The sequence below is a fragment of the Musa acuminata genome, chromosome BXJ3-8, assembly GCF_036884655.1.
Source record: "Musa acuminata AAA Group cultivar baxijiao chromosome BXJ3-8, Cavendish_Baxijiao_AAA, whole genome shotgun sequence".
NCBI classification, from domain to species: Eukaryota; Viridiplantae; Streptophyta; class Magnoliopsida; order Zingiberales; family Musaceae; genus Musa; species Musa acuminata.
This window is the reverse complement of record NC_088356.1, coordinates 16,801,351-16,826,344: the sequence shown is the minus strand read 5'-3', so window position 1 is coordinate 16,826,344 and position 24,994 is coordinate 16,801,351. Positions and strand designations below refer to the sequence as shown.

The 24,994-nt window shown below is 38.9% G+C and overlaps 1 protein-coding gene across 1 annotated transcript; it reads left to right on the top strand.

Annotated features, from left to right (window-relative positions):
* Positions 1–7,188: 7,188 nt before the first annotated feature.
* LOC135645287 (pentatricopeptide repeat-containing protein At1g04840-like) lies at positions 7,189–9,735 on the top strand. Its single transcript, XM_065163530.1, has one exon. It carries the CDS (start codon positions 7,281–7,283, stop codon positions 9,345–9,347), a length of 2,067 nt encoding a protein of 688 aa, XP_065019602.1. The 5' UTR covers positions 7,189–7,280; the 3' UTR covers positions 9,348–9,735.
* Positions 9,736–24,994: the final 15,259 nt, after the last annotated feature.

The window sequence follows — 24,994 nt, the reverse complement described above, 5'->3', positions numbered from 1 at the left end:
ATGTCGTCAATGGTCTAAAAGGACTCGGAAAAAGTTTTTCGGATTTTGAGCTCGTAAATAAGATTCTAAGATCCCTTCCTAAGAATTGGGATCCTAAAGTCACTGCTATTCAAGAGGCAAAAGATCTGAACAACTTCCCTCTTGAAGAACTAATTGGGTCATTAATGACCTACGAGATGACTTGCAAAGCTCATGAAGAGCAAGAAGACATCCTTCCAAAGAATAGGAAGGATATGACACTTAGAACTTTGGAAGACCACTTGAAAGAAAACTCAAGTGATGAGGATTGTGACGATGACTTGGCACTTCTAACAAGAAAATTTAAAAAATTCATTAAAAGAAACAAGTTTAAGAATGACACTAAAAATAAACTTGAACCCAAGAAGGACCAAGTTATTTGCTATGAGTGCAAAAAGCCAGGACACTACAAGAGTGATTGTCCCCAAGCCAAAAAGAGAACAACAAAGAAGAACGCGCTCAAAGCAACATGGGATGATTCAAGCACATCCGAAGAAGAGGAGTCCAACACCGAGCAAGTTGCTCATTACGCCTTAATGGCCATCGGAGAAGAGGTAACGAATTTATTAGATGCTGATTTATCTTTCGATGAATTATTAAATGCCTTCCATGACTTTTTGATGAATACAAGATTATCAATAGAAAATACAAATTGCTAAAAAAGGAGCATGATAGTCTTACTTGTGATTTTGATAAGTTAAAAACTGAATATCATGATAGATTAAATTCATGTATCAAATGCCATGATCTAGAAACTCTCGAAAAAGAAAACCTACTACTTAAGGACACCTTGAAGAAATTCGAGGTTGGTAGCAAGTCTTTGAACATGATCCTTGCAAACAAGGGTCACGTTCCAAAAAAGAGTGGAATTGGATTTGTGAGAAGTCCTCACCTAAATCCAACCACCTTCATAAAAGGCCCCATCTTACATGTTCAACACCAAACCAAATGCAACTTTTGTTGCAAATTTGGACAGAAGACGCATTATTGTCCATTCAAGAAAATAAGTCCAAACAAACTGACTTGGGTTCCTAAAGGAACCATGATAAACTCTATGCAACATGAGAAACAATGTAGATCTATCTTTGAGGCACCCAAAAGCAAATGGGTACCTAAAAATCATCCTTTCTTGTAGAAACCCACACCATCGCAAGCTAGGAGCAAGAGATGGTACCTTGATAGTGGATGCTCAAGGCATATGACCGGAGATCCATCTCAATTATCTAAGCTCACTAGCATAGACGAAGGCTATGTCACCTTCGGAGACAACAACAAGGGTAAAATCATTGGCAAAGGAACCATAGGTAACAAATCCAACTTCTTTATTGAAGATGTTTTGTTGGTTGATGGTTTAAAACATAACCTCTTAAGCATTAGTCAATTATGTGATAAAGGATACACTGTCAAATTCGAATCTAATGCTTGCATCATTGAAAAACCACATAGAAACATGTCTATGATTGTATTAAAACAAAATAACGTATACACCATTAACATCAATGATTTGTGTAATGAAATATGTTTTTCGGTTTTGAATGAGGATGCTTGGCTATGGCATAGAAGATTAGGTCATGCTAGCATGAAACTAATCACTCAAATATCATCTAAAGAACTTGTAAGAGGAATTCCTCATATCAAGTTCATCAAAGATAATGTATGTGATGCTTGCCAATTAGGTAACCAAATTAAGGGTAGCTTCAAAACTAAGAATCAAATAAGCACCTCTAGGCCCTTACAACTGATCCATATGGACTTGTTCGGACCAATCTCTACATCGAGTCTAGGAGGTAGCAAATACGCCTTTGTCATTGTAGATGACTATAGTAGATATACATGGACTTACTTCTTAAAACAGAAAAATGAATGCTTTAGATACTTTACCAAGTTTTGTAAACTTGTTCAAAATGAGAAGGGCTTTATGATTTCGTCAATTAGAAGTGATCATGGTGGAGAATTTCAAAACCATGATTTTCAAGAATTCTGTGAACTCAATGGATACAACCATAATTTCTCTACTCCAAGAAATCCTCAACAAAATGGGGTAGTAGAAAGAAAAAATTGAAATCTACAAGAAATGGCAAGAACCATGTTGAATGAACATAGCCTACCCAAATATTTTTGGGCCGAAGCCGTAAACACTGCATGCTATATTTTGAATAGAGTTCTAGTAAGACCCTTACTCACCAAAACTCCTTATGAGTTATGAAATAACAAAAAACCCAATGTTTTATATTTTAGAGTCTTTGGGTGTAAGTGTTTTATCTTGAATGAAAAGGATAACTTAGGAAAATTTGATGCTAAATCCGATGAAGGAATCTTTCTTGGTTATTCTTCGGTTTCCAAAGCTTTTCGTATCTTCAATAAAAGAACTTTAATTATTGAATAATCCATTCATGTTGTTTTCAATGAGATTTCCGAAATTAGGAAAAATGATTTTGATGATGATGTTAATTTTGATTCCTTGAATTTAAATAAAACCCCGTCTCCAACTAGCAACTTGGATGCATCCACTTCCAAGATTTCCTTACCCAAGGATTGGAAGTATGTAGATGCTCATCCTAAGGAGCTAATCTTAGGAGACACATCAAAAGGGGTTCAAACACGATCTTCTCTTAAAAATTTTTGTGCCAACGCCACTTTTCTCTCCTATATTGAACCCAAATGTGTTGATGAAGCCATGAAAGATGATTCATGGATTATCGCAATGCAAGATGAATTGAATCAATTTGAGAGAAATGAGGTATGGACGCTTGTTCCTAGGCCAAATGACCATTTAGTTATTGATACTAAATGGGTCTTTAGAAACAAGCAAGATGAAAATGGTATCGTGGTTAGAAACAAGGCTAGATTAGTGGCCAAAGGTTTCAACCAAGAAGAAGGTATCGATTACGAAGAAACCTTCGCTCCTATGGCTCGATTAGAAGCCATAAGGATGCTCCTTGCCTACGCTAGTAGTAATAATTTTAAGTTGTTTCAAATGGATGTTAAAAGCGCTTTTCTTAACGGCTTTATTTCCGAAGAAGTCTATGTTGAACAACCTCCTGGATTTGAAAATAATAGTCTCCCTAATCATGTGTTTAGATTAACTAAAGCTCTCTATGGTTTAAAACAAGCTCCGAGGGCTTGGTATGAGAGACTTAGTTCTTTTCTTATTGAAAATAATTTCACAAAAGGCAAGGTTGATACTACATTATTCATCAAGAACTTTGAAAATAATTTTCTCATTGTTCAAATTTATGTTGATGATATTATCTTTGGTTCTACGAATGAATCTCTTTGTGAATCTTTTGCTAAAACTATGAGTCTTGAATTCAAAATGAGTCTAATGGGAGAGTTAACATTCTTCTTAGGTCTACAAATCAAACAACTAAGCAATGACATCTTTATTAGTCAAACTAAATATGCTATGAGTTTACTAAAGAAGTTTAATATGAATAACTCAAAAGCTATTAACACTCCTATGAGCACGTCCACTAAGTTAGAAATTGATGAAAGTGGAGAAAGCTTCGATCAAAAAACTTATAGGGGTATGATAGGAAGTTTACTTTACCTCAGTGCAACTAGACCAGACATCATGTTCAGTGTAGGACTTTGTGCTAGATTTCAATCAAACCCTAAGATATCTCATCTCAAAGCAGTTAAAAGAATACTCAGATATCTTAATGGTACCACAAATCTAGGATTATGGTACCCAAAATCAAAGAATCTTGAGTTAATTGCTTATGCTGATGCGGACTTCGCTGGCTGTAGATTAGATAGAAAAAGCACATCAGGAACATGTCAATTCTTAGGACATGCCCTTGTTTCCTGGTCATCTAAGAAACAAAACTCGGTTGCACTATCTACAACCGAAGCTGAATATATTGCAGCAAGTGCATGCTGTGCACAAGTTGTTTGGATGAAAAACACCTTAGAAGATTATAAAGTTCATCTTAAAAATATTCCCATTAAATGTGATAACACAAGTGCAATATGCTTAACAAAGAACCCTATACAACACTCAAGAACAAAACATATTGATATTAGACATCACTTTATACGAGATCATGTTACGAATCATGATGTAATCATAGAGTTCATTGATACGAAACATCAACTAGCTGATATCTTTACAAAACCTCTAAGTGAAGAACAATTTGATTTCATAAGAAGAGAATTAGGAATGTTGATGTGTCCGAATACTTAAACCAGTTAAAATTATTTTTCGGACTTTATTGAATGATCAAATCACTTGATTACTATTACATGCCTTGGTATCACTTGATCAAATAACTTACTTATGTTCGAATGCATGGAAGAGTTCATTTCATTTTCGGATTTGCTTAACAATTTGAATGCTAAAAATCGGATTTTCCTGTACACTCTTATGTAAATTTTTTTTTGGAAAAATGAGTTTCCTCCTTCATGCACAAAGAATTATAACATACAAGGAGAAGAGGTATTCAAAGCATTATACATGTCATGCCTTCCTTTATGTGCTTGATAACCTGCTTATATTGTTCTCCTGGAATCACATCTACCATGCTTTTTGTTGATGACAAAGGGGGAGAAATATATGAATTGATATGTTTGCATCACCAAGAAATATATGATTGCTATCATTGCTATATGCCCTGTATCAAGATATCAAACAAATATTTGCATCGTACGAGCTGATATCTTACCATGTGATGCAATGCTACACTTGCTAAAATATTCGAAATGTGTACATAATGTAATGATATCAAAATCTTGCTTCACAATTTTACATGTCGATATCTTACAATATGATGAATTGCTACAATAACCATCATTCAAACTTGTTATATTTGAAAATGAATGTCAAGCCTTGACATCATCTTCAAAGATATACATCATGATAGGAATCATGATGGGAATATGTCTCTTGAATTTATAAAGTTTTTAAATTCAAGAAGTATGGCATATAGACAGGGGGAGTTAAGGTTAACTCCATTATCAATTGATTGTCATCATCAAAAAGGGGGAGATTGTTGAATCTCGAATTTTGATGATGAAGTCAATTATCATTTGTTTATCTAATCTGTGTGTTGAGATAAGTGTGCAGGATTAACTACGATGAAAGTAAGACATGCAGCAGGAGTTACGCTGGAGTCATGACAATGATCACGTTGGGAGTTCGAGAGCTCGACGGAAGTTCGGATAGTCGTCGGAGGTTCTGCGGGAACAAATCCGAGAAGTCCAGAAGCTTACCAAAGGAGCTCGTCGGAACTTGCCAAGCGGATCGTCGCAAGTCCAGGAGTTTGCCGGAAGTCCGCAGGAGGATCACTGAGGGTTCGTCGGATGATCGACGGAAGTTCACCGGAAACTCGTCGGAAGAAGCGATTGACGCACCGGAGCAAGCTGCAGAATATGTCTTAGGAAAAAATCGTAGTTAGCACATTGATTAAATTAGAAATGGGAGGTGATCCCATTAGCTTAATCTTGGGGCAATTGGGCCCTTGAAAGAATCAAATTGGGCCGAATGGATTAACCCATTCGGACCCTGATTGCTGTGGGAGGTGAAACGGCCCAAGCCAGGAGGTAGCACCGCCTAGGCTATGTCTCCCAGCGAGACTGGGCGGTGCAACCGTCCCAGCCAAGAGGTGGCACCGCCCCGGGCTCAGTCTCCGAGCGAGACTGGGCGGTGCAACCTCTTCTGTCAAGAGGTAGCACCGCCAGAGCTCAAGTTTCGAGCTCTACCAAGCGGTGCAACCTCCCCAGTCAGGCGGTGCAACCACCTGAGCTTGGTCTTCGAGCTCTAGCAGAGAGGTGCAACCGCCCCTGACAGAGGTGGCACTGCCCAGAGGCTCAGTCTTCGAGCTCTGCCAAGCGGTGCAACCGCCCTAGTCAGGAGGTGCAACCGCCTGATCCCAGAATTTCGGGAATTGACAGATTTGAGCTCTAAATTTGAACTGGGTTGGGGCCTATAAATACCCCACCCATTCAACACTGAAAGCACAGAACACACACTCGAAATCTTGCTGTCTTTCTGTGGTTCTTAGAGCTCAAAACTGCTAGTTCTCCTCTTTCTGTTCTTCAAAGTTTGAGTTGTAAAGAGAGGAGAGAAAACTGCTGTAAGGGTTGTCTCCTAAGCCCGTCAAAAGGAGTGAATCTGTAAGAGGGTGGTTGGCCTTCGCCTATTGAAGGAAGGCCTCTAGTTGACGTCGGTGACCTCGTCGGTGGAGGAAGCCAAAAGTGGAGTAGGTCAAGATTGACCGAACCACTCTAAATCTCGGTTTGCATTTCCTTTGAGCATTTTACCTTCACTGCAAACTTCTCAATAGCTTACTGCCCTCTGCGATTTTACGAACGAGTTTCAAGGTTCAGACGTAAATCTGCATTTAGACGTAAATCTGCGTTTAGACGTAAATCTGCATTTAGACGTAAATCTGCTTCTTTGTATGATCATCATATTGCAGATTACGTTTACGTTTTGAGCTTTACCATAACTGCACACTGCCTTTATACTCCTGCTTAAACTGCGTCTTATCTAATCAAGTGATTTACGAATCAGCATTTAGACGTAAATCAGTTTCTTCGTACGAACGTCGGATTTCAGTTTGCGCCGATATTCTGGTTTTCATCATAGTTGCAAACAGCCTGCATAGATTGACTTTAACCTTGCTTAGTATCAACTTTCATACAAAAGTTATTTTTATCGTTTGAACGCAGCTTTCGATTTTAATCGCAGAAAGTTTTCCGCTGCACTAATTCACCCCCCCCCCCCCCCCCCCCTCTTAGTGCTCTCGATCTTAACACCAACACCATCAACTCTATAAATAATTTACTAGTATTTAGTTTAAGAGTCGAAATTCAATGTTTATTGTTTTGAGATTCCTTTCCTTTTTATGTGAATGATATTTTAGGGTAGAACTTCGAAAATGAGCGAGTAAAAATCGGAAACTAAGTTTTCCTTAACAATAATGATAATAAACAAGTAATACTTTCATGAACTTAATGATCTGACCCACAAGTTTATTCATCATTAGCAAGAGTGCACATAGTTCTTCAAATTTTGACGGGTGATTCAATTAAGCTTAATGGTACTAATTTGGTTGCGGTCATAATGCATCAAAAGTGGTCAAACTATTTCTTGGAGGTCAACCTTTGTAATGTGGCTTTTAATCCCATTGAAATCCAACACCCACATAATAAACGGTATCTCTTTCCTCGGTCTCAGATCGACAAATTTGAACCGCCCTGACCCACCAACATTGCGACGCCCCACCCTTTGCCTTGCCGGGGCACCTGCCGCCGGCAACATGGACGCGTCGTCTAATCCTTCTGCCATCTCTGCCCTACCACCTACTCCGGTCACTGTAATGGCTTCCCGGCCCATCGCCAAGTCCCGCCTCTCAATGCCAAAACTCTCGCCTCCATCTCCCTCTCCGTCGCCGGCCAGAACTGAATACCACCTCATCTCCATCATTCACTCCTCCAAATCCGCTTTCCAGCTCAAGCAAGTCCACGGCCGCGTCCTCCGTCTCCGGCTCCCCCTCACGGCCCGCCTCGCCGCCCAGCTCGTGTCCGCCGCCTGCTCCCCGCACCTCCGAGCAGTTCCGTACGCGCTCGCCCTCTTCCGCCACTCCCCCCCGTCCCCTCCCGTCTTCGACGCCCTCGTCCGCGCCCTTGCCAGTTGCTCCCTCTTCTCCGCTGCCCTGTCCCACTTCGTCCTCATCACCCGCTCCGGCCTCCGGCCCAGCCGCCTCGCCTTCCCTTTCGCCCTCAAGTCAGCTGCAGCGCTCCCTTCCCCTCGCCACGCCGCCTGTCTCCATGCCGCCGCCGCCAAGTCCGGCCTCGACCTTGACCTCTTCGTCCGGACCTCCATCGTCGACATGTATGTTAAGCTCGGATTGGCGGAATGTGCTCTTATGGTGTTCGACGACACGCCTGGGTGGCACAAGGCATCGAGCGTGCTCCTTTGGAACGTCTCGATCAACGGGTGCTGCTTGTCTGGTGATTTAGAGGTTGCAAGGAGGCTCTTCGAGTCGATGCCAGTAAGGAGCGTGGCTTCTTGGAATAGTCTGATTCAGGGATACATGAGGCAAGGTGATGCACAGTCTGCCGTTGAGCTTTTTCATCAGATGACACAGAAGAATGTGGTCTCATGGACGACGATGGTGGCAGGTTTCTTGAGACTCGATGAATATGAGCAGGGATTGGGTTTCTTTGAGAAGATGTTGGATTCAGGCGTGCAGCCCAACGAATTCACGATTTCATCTGCCCTCTCAGCTTGCGCGAGGATGGGGGCTTTGGAGAGGGGAATTAGGATTCATGATTTTGCTTTGAAGAGTGGGTTCAGGGAAAATGGTGTTATTGGCACAGCACTCGTGGCTATGTATTCCAAATGCGGGAAGATTGAACTTGCAGCCCAGGTGTTTGATGTTATGGATAGGAGGGACCTTCTTACCTGGACGTCGATGATTTTGGGATGGGCAATCCATGGCCATTGGGCAAAAGCTCTCCGATGCTTTGAGGAAATGAAATGTGAATGCATTGAACCAGATGAAGCAGTATTTCTGGCCATGCTAATGGCATGCTCTCACTCTGGGAAGGTTGAACGAGGGCTCCAGATATTTGACAGCATGAGATTCGAGTACAAGATCGAGCCCACCATTAAGCATTACACCTGCATGGTGGACTTGTTTGGAAGAGCAGGACGGTTGAACGATGCCATGTCGCTTATGAAAGCCATGCCGATGGAACCAGACTTTGTTCTCTGGGGTGCATTCTTCAATGCCTGCCGTGCTAATAAGAATGTTGAATTGGCCGAAGTAGCAGCAGAAAAGCTTCTCAATTTCAGACCAAAGCATCAGGGTACCTTTATTTTCCTTTCAAACATGTATTCTGGAGCAGGTAGATGGGATGATGATGCTGAGAAAGTAAGGACTGTCATGAAAGACAGTGGTATCGAGAGGTTACCTGGATGGAGTTACATTGAGGTGGAGGGAGGTGGACATCGTTTTGTTGCGGGTGATCGATCTCATCCACGATCTAAAGAAATATATGGAAAGTTAGAGGAAGTAGCAACCAGAGCTAAAGAGCAGGGTTATGAGCCTGATACAGATTGGGTTCTTCATAACATTGAGGATGAGGACAAGGAGGAGTCATTAGGATGCCATAGTGAGAAGTTGGCACTTGCCTTGGGTCTTTTGAGTACTCCCATTGGAGCTGACATTAGGATTGTCAAGAACCGTAGAGTTTGTGGAGATTGCCATTTGTTGATGAAGTTTGCAAGCAAACTGTGCAACAAAGTGATCATCCTAAGGGATATCAAAAGGTTTCACCATTTCAAAGATGGCAGATGTTCATGTGGAGATTATTGGTGATCTATCAGCCTATTATGACACATGAGTTTCTTTATGCTTGCACAATCCATTCTGATCGGGAAGTTTTCATTTGAGAACAACAAAGCATCAGATTGCAATCTAATCAGCAGTCAGGAGGGTAATAACATCATTGAGCTTGCAATTTATACAGGGATAAATGGGGATGAGGGTTTGAAAAAATAAGCAGTGGTTTGCCTGGTGGTGGGAGTTAAAATGATGACAGTAAGATTGAGGTGCTCCCTCAACAGCAAGCAATTAATATTTATAAGTGGTTTTTACCTCATTTTAGTTAACTTTGTAATCAATTCATTTAATCACAAATTTTCATGTGGGAAAACAATTTTAGCTCATCCTACATAAGTTGATAACCTAACTACTTAGATTTTTATGGTATTGGTCATCTAAATTTTAGGCAAATCATCCAGCTCACAAGCAGCAAGTCTCATGAAGAAACACCTATGACGAGTGTGATTCATGTGATTTCTTATGACACAGCCAGCTCCAACCTCAGACAAGTCTAAAAGCACCACTTGAGTTTTTACGCAACCCAGAAACTTCATAAAAGGACCTTCCTTCAGACTAACAATAAACTCCACAAAAGGACCTTAGACTAAAAATTCCACGGAAACCGTTATTAACTAAAGTTTCTCTTTCACAAGATTTACAGAAGTGACATTCTGTCAATCCAAAACAATTGAACCTTGAGATTAAAGCATATGAATGAATCATATAAACCTTATCTCAAATACTTACCAGCAATGTCTTCGCTTACATATGCACAAAGGAGAAACCAAATAACGAAGATTTCCATTATTTTCAGTGATAAAACCTTGTCTACTTTTAGTAATCTTCTCAATTACTTCTTTATGTATAACGTCAACAGGGAGATTAAAGCTAAAACCATCAGAAAACTAAAGGGAATATGGTACTTACAGGATTTGAGTGCTCCAAAATCCCAATATCAAATGCTAGCTATAGAGGAGTGATGTAACTTGGGAAGCCCATACCTTAGCAAATCACATCTCGACATGTTTGTGTGACGGAATCTGATTGCAGGTACAACGCAAAAAAAAGAAAAAATATTTATTGATCGATCACAATCAGCTTTTGATGTTTCTTTCGATCCCCTCGTGATTTCCTCTGCAACAATTCCAATGCGGGTGTAAAGAATAATACAGTGGACTATTCGTCACCATCTCAATTATTAAAACTATGGAAGTTTAAATTTGTGTTGTGACATGAGAATGATATATCTATTGGAGGCTGAAGTGTATAGTAAATTGAGTATATTCCTAAGTTTTGAGAGACTAATAGAGGTTATACTAGTGAAGAATCACAATCTAGTAAGTATGCTCGTAGTGATGGAATTAATATATAAATTATTTAATAATATAGAGCAATCCAAGGGGATGATGATCTCCAAAGCTTCCATATAAAGAGAAAAGTTACTTCAATGGAGATTTGACCCGTAGAGTGGTTGGTACAAGGGCCACCATAAGCTTAATTCAAATTGAGTGAAGCAACTTAGGTAGAATTTGGTAAAATACCAAAGCCATATGAAGGGAGTCGACATAGAAGACAAAATATGGAGCGACGACATAAAGCTTTCCTTAGATGGAGATCAAGGATATGAACTCTTGTAAAAGTAAGAGCGAGATCATGGCATTCCATGTGTCCCTTGTTATAATGAAACAGACTCATCTTACATGGTGTTAAAATTAAAGGGTGCTTCAAGACACATGTATCTTATCACGATAAAGCATTTGACGAAGGGACTAAGGCGACTCAACTTACAGAGGTGAAGTTGGGGTCGGAAGGCCTTGGCATGAGGCAAGAGGATACGAATATGGGTACTCTTAAAGAGTTATAGTGCTACTATTTAAGTTGACGTGAAAAGAAGTAGAGTGCAACAAAGATTATACTAGGGGGAGGGGCCCAAGATTTAAATAATGACACACTAATTTTAGTAAAATCAGTGGACTTTGAGGGCTGCTAGGTGATAGACTATCCTAGAACTATATTTTGTCTAGGTATGACTCAAGAATGGGTAGACAAAAGTTGATTATTAAAGGAGAAAACACAATTAGAGGTGGTAGAGGCCTTGTGATGTGCAACAAGTAGAGGCCACACATGAAGAGATCACAGTCCGAGTTTATCTCACAAAGATCAGAATACAATAGAGATGTTATCAAAATATAGCATGGTATAATAGATTATGGTAAAAAATTTGAGGCAATGCAACACACATAGGAGAAGTCCTATGAGAGACTTGATCATATAGAGGTATGATCGGGAGTTACTAGAAGCTTCACTTTAGTGAATAATAAGATGACAAGAAGTGCTATGTGTTGGGAAATCTTGGGGGGCGACATCAGATGCACAGCGGAAGAACAAGAAAACAAAATCTCCGATTCCCAAAGAGATGTTCGTCATCGTGCGAAGATTGGTGCGCAAAATCCACAAAACTTAAAACTACGTATAGAGTAGATTATGTTACCTAGGAGATTGTATATCCCTATTTCCTTGCAGATCCTTAGGAGAGGGTGAAGGAGGTCAAGCGTCCTCCTCTCTAGCGGTGATCTATTGAATCTCGTATTTTGATGATGAAACCACTTGATATGTGTTTATGTTTTAATCTGCGTTTTGAGTGACGCAGGATGTTCCGATCAGGATGAGACAATTAAAGCAGGAAAAATCATGTTGTGCCGGAGGAAGTATGATATGTGATACTTCTCCTTTTTGTTGATGACAAAGGGGGAGAAGTATGTTGATGAAAGTATGTTGATGACATGACATGTTATGCATAAGTTTATGCATATGTTCATGTTGACGTGTTGCAAGTATTCATGATGAATATTGTAATGACTTGAATTCAGTTTGAATTCAATGTTCTATCAATATGGCATATTGATAGGGGGAGTTTGTTTAAACTCCGGGAGTTAAGTTTAACTCCGTCATCAAGTGGTTGTCATCATCAAAAAGGGGGAGATTGTTGAATCTCGTATTTTGATGATGAAACTACTTGATATATGTTTATGATTTAATATGCGTTTTGAGTGACGCAGGATGCTTTGATCAGGATGAGACAATTAAAGCAGGAACATCATGTTGTACCGGAGGAACATGTCAGAAGATTGGACGTCGGGCCGGTGGATCGGTCGACGTATCGACAGAAGGCTTCGGGCCGTGGACTCGGGCATCGGGCCAAGAAGAGCGGTTATTGTGCCAAGGATATCGGAGTTGCGGAGTCAACTGGCCGATTGGGCAATAGGCCGCAGGAGAGGACGATGCGCCGAAGAATCAGACGAAGCGTCGAGGGACCAATGACATGCCGGACAACTTGGTTAATTGCTTAGGATTAATTGTCTCGATCGAAGTTTTGTTTTAATTGTGCAGGATTAACTATGATAACGATGAAGACATAAAGCGAAACAAAGTGTCGGAGTCAAGTGCGAAGGATTTGTTGCGAGTTCGAGAGTTCGACGGAAGTCCGAAGGTTCGTCGGGAATGCTACCGGAACTAGCCGAGAATGAGTTGGGAGCTTGCCGAAGGGTTTTTCGGAAGCTCGCCGGAAGGTTCGTTGGGAGTTCGTGGAGCTCGCCGAGAAAGATCGGAGCTTGCCGAAGAAGCTCGTTGGAACTCGCTAAGAACAAATCGTGAAGTCTAGGAGCTTGCCGGGAGTCCGCAGAATGGTTTCCGAGAGTTCATCGGAAGACCGCCGGAAGTTTGCCGGAAGCTCGCCAGAAGAAGTCTTGACTTGCGGACTTTGTAATAGCTTAGAAAATGTCTTTAAAATCATAGTTAGCACATTAATTAGGGTTAGGATTAGGTGTTAATCCTATAACCCAAGTAGAGGCCAATTAGGCCCAAGTTCGGACTGGTTTAGGCCAAGTTTGGAGCCAAACCAAGTGAGCTGAAATAGTGAAAGAGGTGGCACCGCCCCAGCCAGGAGGTGGCACCGCCTAGGCTAAGCCTCCCAGCGAGACTGGGCGGTGCAACCTCCCCAGCCAGGAGGTGGCACCGCCTGAGCTCAGTCTTCGAGCAAGACTGGGCGGTGCAACCTCCCTGACAGAGAGGTGGCACCGCCTGAGCTCGGTCTTCGAGCTCTGGCAGAGAGGTGCAACCGCCTCAGTCAAGAGGTGGCACCGCCTGGGCTCAGTCTTCGAGCTCTGCCAGGCGGTGCAACCTCTCCAGTCAGGAGGTGCAACCGCCTGATCCCGGAATTCCGGGATTTGATCGTTTTGAGCTCCAAATTTGAACTGGGTTGAGGCCTATAAATACCCCACCCATTCAGCACTGAAAGCATAGAACACACACTCGAAATCTTGCAATCTTTCTGTGTTTCTTAGAGCTCAAAACTGCTAGTTCTCATCTTTCTATTCTTCAAGTTTGAGTTGTAAAGAGAGGAGAGAAAACTTCTGTAAGGGTTGTCTCCTAAGCCCGTCAAAAGGAGTGAATCTGTAAGAGGGTAGTTGGCCTTCGCCTATTGAAGGAAGGCTTCTAGTTGACGTCGGTGACCTCGTCGGTGGAGGAAGCCAAAAGTGGAGTAGGTCAAGACTGACCGAACCACTCTAAATCTCTGGTTTGCTTTCATTTTGAGCACTTTATCATTACTGCAAACCTCCTACATAGTTACTGCTCTCTGCGCTTTTACGAACAAGTTTCTAAGTTATGTTCTTTTCAAATCTGCATCCAGACGTAAATCGGTGTTTTCGTACGATCTCTACATTATGGTTTACACTTACGTTTTGATTCTATTTATAACTGTAAACTGTCTTCTGCGCTTTTACGAACGAGTTTCTTTGCAGTTTACGTTTACGTCTTGATTCTGTTTATAACTGCAAACTGATTTCTGCAAACGAGTTTCTTTGCAGTTTACGTTTACGTCTTGATTCTGTTTATAACTGCAAACTGATTTCTGCGAACAAGTTTCTTTGCAGTTTACGTTTACGTCTTGATTCTGCTTAGACGTAAAACTGTGTTTTAGACGTAAACTACTTTTAAACGTAAAACTACGTTTAGACGTAAAACTGCGTTTAGACGTAAACTGCGTTTAGACGTAAAACTACGTTTAGACTTAAAACTGCGTTTAGACGCAAACTGCGTTTAGACGTAAAACTACGTTTAGACGTAAAACTGTGTTTAGACGTAAAACTGCGTTTAGACGCAAATTGCACTACGCTCAGACGCAATCTGATCTTACACGTAAACTGCACTCAGACGCAAACTGCGCTTAAACGCAATTTGCGCTTAGACGCAAACTGCGCTTAGACGCAATCTGAGTTTAGACATAAATTGCGATTAGACGCAAACTGCGCTTAAACGCAATCTGAGCTTAGACGCAAACTGCGCTTAGATGCAAACTGCGCTTAGACGCAATCTGCATTTAGACGCAAACTGCAAACTGCATAAATTGCGCTTAGACGCAAACTATGTTTAGACATAAACTGCACTTAATCATAAGTAATCTTAGAATTGGCTTTTGCATTAAAATAGTTTTTATTGAACGAACGCAGCTTTCGTTTTTAATCGCTGAAAGATTTCCGCTGCACTAATTCACTCCCCCCCTCTTAGTGCTCTCGATCCTAACAATTGGTATCAGAGCGGGGTATTTCTCATTTCGGATTTACACCCGAGAGAAATGGCTCTTCAAGAGGGCTTTTCGGTCTTTCGTCCACCGTTCTTTAACGGATTGGACTACACTTATTGGAAAACTCGAATGAGAGTTTTCTTGATTTCTCTAAATCTGGATTTATGGAATATCATTGAAAACGGTTTTCAACTTCCCTCTAAACCGATGAACGAATGGTCGGATTTAGAGAAGAAGTATTTTTCTTTAAACGCAAAGGCTATGAATGCCTTATTTTGCGCTTTGGACAAAAATGAGTTCAATCGGGTTTCTTTGTGTGAAACGGCTTTCGATATTTGGCGCGCTCTTGAAATCACGCACGAGGGAACTAGTAGAGTCAAAGACTCGAAAGTTAATATTTTACTGCATGATTTCGAGCTTTTTCATATGAAACCAAGCGAAACCATTGTTGACATGTACACCCGTTTTACGGATGTCGTCAATGGTTTAAAATCACTTGGTAAAAGCTTTTCGGATTTTGAACTCGTTAACAAAGTTTTGCGCTCACTTTCTAAAACTTGGGATTCAAAAGTAACTGCTATTCAAGAATCGAAAAACTTGAACCAATTTCCACTTGAAGAACTAATTGGTTCATTGATCACATATGAAATGGTGCACAATGCACATGATGAACATGTTGAACACAATCACCTTCCAAAGAACAGGAAGGATTTGGAACTCTGGACAAATGAATGCCACTTGAGCGATGACTCAAGTGATGAGGACAATGATGAACAAAACAACCTTCCAAAGAACAGGAAGGATTTGGGACATAGAACATTTGAAGACCACTCGAGCATAAGCTCAAGTGATGGTGAACTTAAACTACAAATGAAACGAAAATTAAAAAGCAAAAAGAATCGAACTACTTGCTTTAAATGCAAGAAGAAGAACAAAAATTGGGATGAATCGAGCTCCTCCGAAGAAGAGAAAGTCAACAAAAGCAAGGCGGCAAACTACGCCTTAACAGCCTACAATGATGAGGTAATCGAAATCCCCCTAATTTATTTTGAAATTACTTGATGCTTTCATGATATATTTTTCTCTTTTAGTTTAGAATTAATTTTCTTAAAAATTACATGTTAAAAAAAAAATTATTATTATTATGATCATGCTTGTAATTTTGAAAATGATAATGAAAATTGCATGTCTTATGTTAATGCAAGATAGAAATCTAATGATTGTACACCTAGTGAGATTAAATCTTATTTATGTGCTTGAGAAGCAAGAATGTATATTTTGATGATTTTCATATTGCTTTTCAATGACGATACATGGCTTTTGTATGGAAGGCTTGATATTTTTCATTGTCTTTGTTTGTTAAATATAATGTATGATTTTGACATAAGAATAAAGATTTGAGATTTTAAAGTTATACATGATGATTTTTGTGATTGATGGTTTTATGATGAAATTCATTTCACGATCCTAAACGTTGATGCATGTTTTCATTTGACATAAATGAAAAGGCATGCTAACATGAAATCGATCACTTAAGATGAAACACTTAAAAAAAAAAAAAAGGGGGGGAAAAATATATGAATTGATGCTATAAACACTATGCTATGATTATCCCATGCTTGCATCACCAAGAAATATATGATTGCTATCATTGCTATATGCCCTGTATCAAGATATCAAACAAAAATTTGCATCATACGAGCTGATATCTTACCATGTGATACAATGCTACACTTGCTAAAATATTCGAAATGTGTACATCATGCCCTGTATCAAGATATCAAACAAAATCTTGCTTCACAGTTTTACGCATTGATATCTTACCATATGATGAAATGCTACAATTGATGAACACTTGAAATGTAATCCTCTATCTTATTGATTTTTCAATAAATCTATGCTTGTCATACATGAATTTATTGAATGTAATTTTGAGGATGATTTCAGATTTGACAAATGCTTGATTCGTATTTACGACATAAGATACACTTTAAATATGAATCATGCATCAATCATGTTAAATGCTTCAATCATTTTCTATCTCTAGAGTTCTCGATTTTGATGAAATACAAGTGATAAATTCATTTATGATATCTTGTAAATCACTTGAATTATGAATGAGTTTTTTATGATGTGTTAAAAGAATCACTTAAAAAGAAAATGCTTTTCCCATCTTATCGAGATTAATGATTTCATAATATTGTGTGAATCTCCAAATTGATTTTGATGAAATAGTAATAATGATATTCATGTTATGAATCTTAAAAATGATAATATGCTTCATGTGATAATATGAATACATGAAACACTTATGATATTCCGTATATTCATAAAATATTTATCTCCTCATCCAATAACTTTTCTTGATATTCCTTATGAGATGAAATGAAATAATGCATGAAATACAAATGAGGAGTTATTGATCATGCATGGTAGGATATAATTTGACAAAATTGATACCATCATGATATGAAACATTTATGATTTGCAATTATGCATGCAATACTTGTGCTTTCTAATTATGATGTGATGTATTGCATATGATGTAAATCATGATGAGTGCTAAGTTACACATTTTGAGAAGAAATTGCTATATTGAAACATTAATGTAATTATGAATGATGATATGATATTATGCATGTAATACTTCAACTTATGATAATGCAATGATAAAATATTCATGATGAAAAATTGTCTTGACATTCATAACTTGATTATTCATCCTTTGTCATGATTTTGAAATCGTTGTAAAAGGAAAAAGAACTACAAAATTGTATTCTTCCTTTCTTTTTTACAATGACAAAGGGGGAGATAGCTAGCTTGCACAAGTCAAGAAGATGCAAAAACTTGATTGCTAGCTTGCCTATCTTAAGTAGCAAAGATTGCTAACTTGCTTATTTCAAGAAGCAAAAGTTGTCTTCTTGAACATCACCATCTTGAATATCTCAAGAAGCAAGACTTGCAACCTGCACATTACAATAGGAAGCAATAATCATGAGCCTACACAAGAAAGTTATCTTGCATTTGCTTTCGAAGTTTTTGCTAACTTGTATATCGTAAAAAAATTGCTAGCTTGTAGTCTAAAGAGAAGCGAAAAGTTGCTATCTCAAAAGAAGCAAATGTGCTATCTTGCCTATCTCAAGAGGCAAAAATGCTAACTTGCACATCTAGCAAAACTTGACAAATTTGCATATCTCAAGAAGCAAGAGTTGCTTTCTTGAACATCTCTAAATTGCTAGCTTGCATGTTCTAAAAGTGCTATCTTGTATACTGTAGAACTTGCATATCTGAAACTTGATAGCCTGAATATTCTAAGCATGATGTAACATTTGCTAAATTTTTTGGCTTCAAAACTGCACGATGATAAAACTTGATAATATGTTTTTCATGCAATAAGTTAAACCAATATCACAAACACTTGATTGTGATACTTCTCCTTTTTGTTGATGACAAAGGGGGAGAAGTATGTTGATGAAAGTATGTTGATGACATGACATGTTATGCATAAGTTTATGCATATGTTCATGTTGACGTGTTGCAAGTATTCATGATGAATATTGCAATGACTTGAATTCAGTTTGAATTCAATGTTCTATCAATATGGCATATTGATAGGGGGAGTTTGTTTAAACTCCGGGAGTTAAGTTTAACTCCGTCATCAAGTGGTTGTCATCATCAAAAAGGGGGAGATTGTTGAATCTCGTATTTTGATGATGAAACTACTTGATATATGTTTATGATTTAATATGCGTTTTGAGTGACGCAGGATGCTTTGATCAGGATGAGACAATTAAAGCAGGAACATCATGTTGTACCGGAGGAACATGTTAGAAGATTGGACGTCGGGCCGGTGGATCGGTCGACGTATCGACAGAAGGCTTCGGGCCGTGGACTCAGGCATCGGGCCAAGAAGAGCGGTTATTGTGCCAAGGATATCGGAGTTGCGGAGTCAACTGGCCGATTGGGCAATAGGCCGCAGGAGAGGACGATGCGCCGAAGAATCAGACGAAGCGTCGAGGGACCAATGACATGCCGGACAACTTGGTTAATTGCTTAGGATTAATTGTCTCGATCGAAGTTTTGTTTTAATTGTGCAGGATTAACTATGATAACGATGAAGACATAAAGCGAAACAAAGTGTCGGAGTCAAGTGCGAAGGATTTGTTGCGAGTTCGAGAGTTCGACGGAAGTCCGGAGGTGCAACCGCCTGATCCCGGAATTCCGGGATTTGATCGTTTTGAGCTCCAAATTTGAACTGGGTTGAGGCCTATAAATACCCCACCCATTCAGCACTGAAAGCATAGAACACACACTCGAAATCTTGCAATCTTTCTGTGTTTCTTAGAGCTCAAAACTGCTAGTTCTCCTCTTTCTATTCTTCAAGTTTGAGTTGTAAAGAGAGGAGAGAAAACTTCTGTAAGGGTTGTCTCCTAAGCCCGTCAAAAGGAGTGAATCGGTAAGAGGGTAGTTGGCCTTCGCCTATTGAAGGAAGGCTTCTAGTTGACGTCGGTGACCTCGTCGGTGGAGGAAGCCAAAAGTGGAGTAGGTCAAGACTGACCGAACCACTCTAAATCTCTGGTTTTCTTTCATTTTGAGCACTTTATTATTACTGCAAACCTCCTACATAGCTACTGCTCTCTGCGCTTTTACGAACAAGTTTCTAAGTTCTGTTCTTTTCAAATCTGCATCCAGACGTAAATCGGTGTTTTCTTACGATCTCTACATTACGGTTTACACTTACGTTTTGATTCTATTTATAACTGTAAACTATCTTCTACGCTTTTACGAACGAGTTTCTTTGTAGTTTACGTTTACGTCTTGATTCTGTTTATAACTGCAAACTGATTTCTGCAAACGAGTTTCTTTGCAGTTTACGTTTACGTCTTGATTCTGTTTATAACTGCAAACTGATTTCTGCGAACAAGTTTCTTTGCAGTTTACGTTTACGTCTTGATTCTGCTTAGACGTAAAATTGTGTTTTAGACGTAAACTACTTTTAAACGTAAAACTACGTTTAGATGTAAAAATGCGTTTAGACGTAAACTGCGTTTAGACGTAAAACTACGTTTAGACGTAAAACTGCGTTTAGACGCAAACTGCGTTTAGATGTAAAACTACGTTTAGACGTAAAACTGTGTTTAGACGTAAAACTGCGTTTAGACGCAAATTACACTACGCTCAGACGCAATCTGATCTTAGACGTAAACTACACTCAGACGCAAACTGCGCTTAAACGCAATCTGCGCTTAGACGCAAACTACGCTTAGACGCAATCTGAGTTTAGACGTAAACTGCGCTTAGACGCAAACTGCGCTTAAACGCAATCTGAGCTTAGACGCAAACTGCGCTTAGATGCAAACTGCGCTTAGACGCAATCTGCATTTAGACGCAAACTGCAAACTGCATAAATTGCGCTTAGACGCAAACTGTGTTTAGACATAAACTGCACTTAATCATAAGTAATCTTAGAATTGGCTTTTGCATTAAAATAGTTTTTGTCGAACGAACGCAGCTTTCGTTTTTAATCGCTGAAAGATTTCCGCTGCACTAATTCACCCCCCCCCCCTCTTAGTGCTCTCGATCCTAACAGCGTCGAGGGACCAATGACATGCCAGACAACTTGGTTAATTGCTTAGGAATAATTGTCTCGATCGAAGTTTTGTTTTAAGTGTGCAGGATTAACTACGATGAAAGAAAGACATGTAGCAGGAGTTGTACCGGAGTCAAGACTATGATCACATTGGGAGTTCGAGAGCTCGATGGAAGTCCGGACGGTCGTCGGAGGTTCTATGGGAACAAATCCGAGAAGTCCAAGAGCTTACCAAAAGAAGCTCGTTGGAACTCGCCAAGTGGATCGTCGCAAGTCCAGGAGTTTGTCGGAAGTCCATCGGAGCATCGCCGGAGGTTCGTCGGATGTTCGCCGGAAGCTCTCCAGACGAAGTGATTGACGCACCGGAAGCAAGCTGTAGTAAATGTCTTAAGAAATTCATAGTTAGCATGATGATTAAGTTAAAAATGGGAGGTGATCCCATTAACTTAATCTTGGGGCAATTGGGCCCTTTACAGACCCAAATTGGGCCAAATGGATCAGCCCATTCGGACCCAAATTTCTTGGCCAGAGGTGGCACCGCCTGGGTCGGCGGTGGCACCGCCCAGGGCTTAGTCTCCGAGCTCTAGCTGGGCGGTGCAACCGCCTCTGATAGAGGTGCAACCGCTTGAGCTCGGTCTCCGAGCTCTAGCTGGGCGGTGCAACTGCCCCAGTCAGGCGGTGGCACCGCCTGAGCTCAGTCTCCGAGCTCTGGCAGGAGGTGCAACCGCCCCTGACAAGAGGTGGCACCGCCCAGAGGCTCACTCTTCGAGCTCTGCCAGGTGGTGCAACCGCCCCAGTCAGTCGGAGCAACTGCCAGACCCCGAAATTCCAGGAATTGACAGTTTTGAGCTCGGAATACAAACTGGGTTAGGGCCTATAAATACCCCACCCTTTCAGCAATGACAGAGTAACCAAAAACCACCGAAATCCTGATCTTACTCTGTGATTTTTAGAGCTTAATAGTGTTGTATGGGTTAAAAGTTCTTCTCCCTCTTTTCTTCCAAGTTTTGATCTTTCAAGAGAGGAGAGAAAATTCTGTAAGGGTTGTCTCCTAAGCCCGTCAAATGGAGTGAAACTGTAAAAGGATGTTTGGCCTTTGCCTATTGAAGGAAGGCCTCTAGTGGACGTCGGTGACCTCGTCGGTGGAGGAAGCTAAAAGTAGATGTAGGTCAAGATTGATCGAACCACTCTAAATCTCGGTTTGCATTTACTTTGAGCATATTATCTTTACTGCAAACCTCCTTAATAGCTTACTGCCTTCTATGCATTTACGATCATGTTTTAAAGTTTAGTATTTTCCGAATCGGCATTTAGACGTAAATCAGTTTTATCGTACGAACATCATATTTCAGTTTGTGCTTACATTCTGATTTTTATCATAACTGCAAACTGCCTTCATAGAATCCTTTAACTGCATCTCGCTTGATCACAAGTTAAAGTGATTTACGAATCGGCTTTTCTATCGAAATCGCTTTTATCGTACGAACGCAGGTTTAATCGTCGAAAGTTTTCTGCTACACTAATTCACCCCCCCCCCCCCCCCCTTCTTAGTGCTCCTAATCCTAAAAATTGGTATCAGAGCCCGATATTTCTCATTTCGGATTTACACCCGAGAGAAATGGCTCTTCATGGCTTTAAAGAGGGTTTTTCGGTTGTTCGTCCACCGTTGTTTAACGGATTGGACTACACTTATTAGAAAACTCGAATGAGAGTTTTCTTGATTTCTATGAATTTGGATTTATGGAATATTATTGAAAACGGTTTTCAACTTCGGTTTTCAACTTCCCTCTAAACTGATGAACGAATGGTCGGATTTGGAGAAGAAGTATTTTTCTTTAAACACAAAGGCTATGAATGCCTTATTTTATGTTTTGGACAAAAATGAGTTCAATCGGATTTCTATGTGCGAAACGACTTTTGATATTTTGCAAACACTTGAAATCACATACGAGGGAACTAGTAGAGTCAAAGACTCGAAAGTTAACATTTTATTGCATGATTTTGAGCTTTTTCGAATGCAACCAAGCGAGACTATAGGCGATATGTACACCCATTTCACAGATGTCGTCAATAATCTAAGAGTTCTTGGTAAATCTTTTTCAAATTTTGATCTTGTAAGCAAGATCTTAAGTTCCCTTTCAAAAAGGTGGGATCCTAAAATAACGACAATACAAGAAACAAAAGATTTAAATATTTTTTCACTTGAAGAACTTATTGGTTCATTGATGACATATGAAATGGTGCATAATGCACATGATGAACATGATGAACAAAACAACCTTCCAAAGAATAGGAAGGATTTTAGACATAGAACATTTGAAGACCACTCGAGCATAAGCTCAAGTGATGGTGAACTTAAACTACAAATGAAACAAAAATTAAAAAGAAAAAAGAATGGAACTACTTGCTTTGAATGCAAGAAGAAGAACACAAAGTGGGATGAATCGAGCTCCTCCGAAGACGAGGAGAAAATCAAGAAAGGCGAGGTGGCAAACTACGCCTTAATGGCATTCAACGATGAGGTAATCGAAACCCCTTTAATTTATTTTGAAATTACTTGATATTTTTCATGATGCATTTTCTTTTTTTTGAATAATTATTTTTCTTAAAAATTACATATTAAAAAAAATATTTGAAAATGCAAGAATATGATCATGCTCGTAATTTGAAAATAATAATGAAAATTACATGTTTCATGTTAATGAAATAAAATGTTAGATTTAAATCTAATGATCATATGTATGTTTTTCTTAAGAAGAAAAAATGTGTATTTTGATTATTTCTGATTTTGATTAAAACCATGCTTAATGTCTTAATGAAAATATTAAGAAGTTTAATACCATGCTATATGTGGTTAAGAAGTAATAATTTGTATCATGTTGATTTCCATTGTTATTTCTCAATTTTGATTAAATAAAATCATGCTTGAAGAAATGCATAATGATATAATATTAAATATTTTGATACTATGATTGGTAATTTATGTATGAAATTTTAAGTTATACATGATGATAAGCATGTGTTATTTTCATGAGTGTATTTGAAAAATATATGGCAAAAATGTGTCCGAATGAATGAACTTATTAAAATCATTTTTTAGACGTCCTTATTTCACTCACTAAATTGCTATAATGAGAACTTTACACTATTATATGCCTTAATAACATGTTGGAAATTATGTGTTTTGGATACAAAAATTTTCATGATCATGAGCATATTTTATTTTCATGATTGTGTTTGAAAATCTATAGCGAAACCATGTCCGAATGTAAGAAAGTGTTAAATTTTATTTTTCTTGATCCTAACAATTGATATTTTTGGATTTCTCGATATATTATTCTCTTTCGGACTTAATAAACATGTCATATCGAGTTTGATTCATATCATTGATTTTTGACATATGGAATCAACTAGCAAATGCATCTCTCATAGACTTATTTTATGAAAAATATCTTTCGAGAAATGGATTTGATGATTCCTTCTTATATCTTTAGAGAAATAGTTTTACGTGCAAGGATTTGATTCACACATATATCTTGATCCTTGTAAAAATGAAGTGTGCTTTAATATCCTATCAATTTTAACTTCATTCAAGTAAGCTCACTAGTGACTTTCCTCCTTCATGCAAAAAAGATAATAACAAATAAAGAGGAAGAAGTAATGAAAGCTATCTCCATGTCATGTTTTCCTTAAGGTGTTTGTATAATTGATATCCTATCACTCATTGTTGAAAAATGACATAAACCTAGTTATGGCATGAATCATTACCGCACTTACGTTTAAAACTTGCTTATATCGTTCTCCTTTTTGTTGATGACAAAGGGGGAGAAAAATATGAATTGATACTATGAGTGCTATATTTGAATGAGAAATAGATGAAATGCTATGATTGCTAAATACTTGAAATATTTGAATCATGTTAAGATATTAATAACTTGCATCGTAATTTTACTTTCTGATATCTTGCCATGTGATGAAATGCTATGATTTGTTGCTAAAATGATGCATGCAATACTTATGCTTTTTATTATGATATATGTGATGTATTGCATATGATGTAAATGATGATTAAAATAGCCTTAATTTGAATTCAAGGTTTATCTCAATTATGGAATTTTGAAATAAGAATGATTACTCACCTTTGTCATGATTTAGAAATTGACATAAAAGGTCTTCCCTTCTTTTTGACAATGACAAAGGGGGAGATAGCTAGCTTGCACAATTCAAGAAGAAAGCAAAAATTGCACTTCTCAAAAGAGAAGAAATTGCTATCTTGAACATCACTGAGAATTGCTAGCTTGAAATCTCAAGAAAATACAAAAATGTGCTATCTTGCCTATCTCAAGATACAAAACATGCTAACTTGCACTTTGCAACAGAAGCAAAATTGCTAGCTCAAACTTTACAAAGGAAACAAGAAATTGCTCATCTCAAAAGAGAAGCAAAGATTGCTAACTTGCATATTTC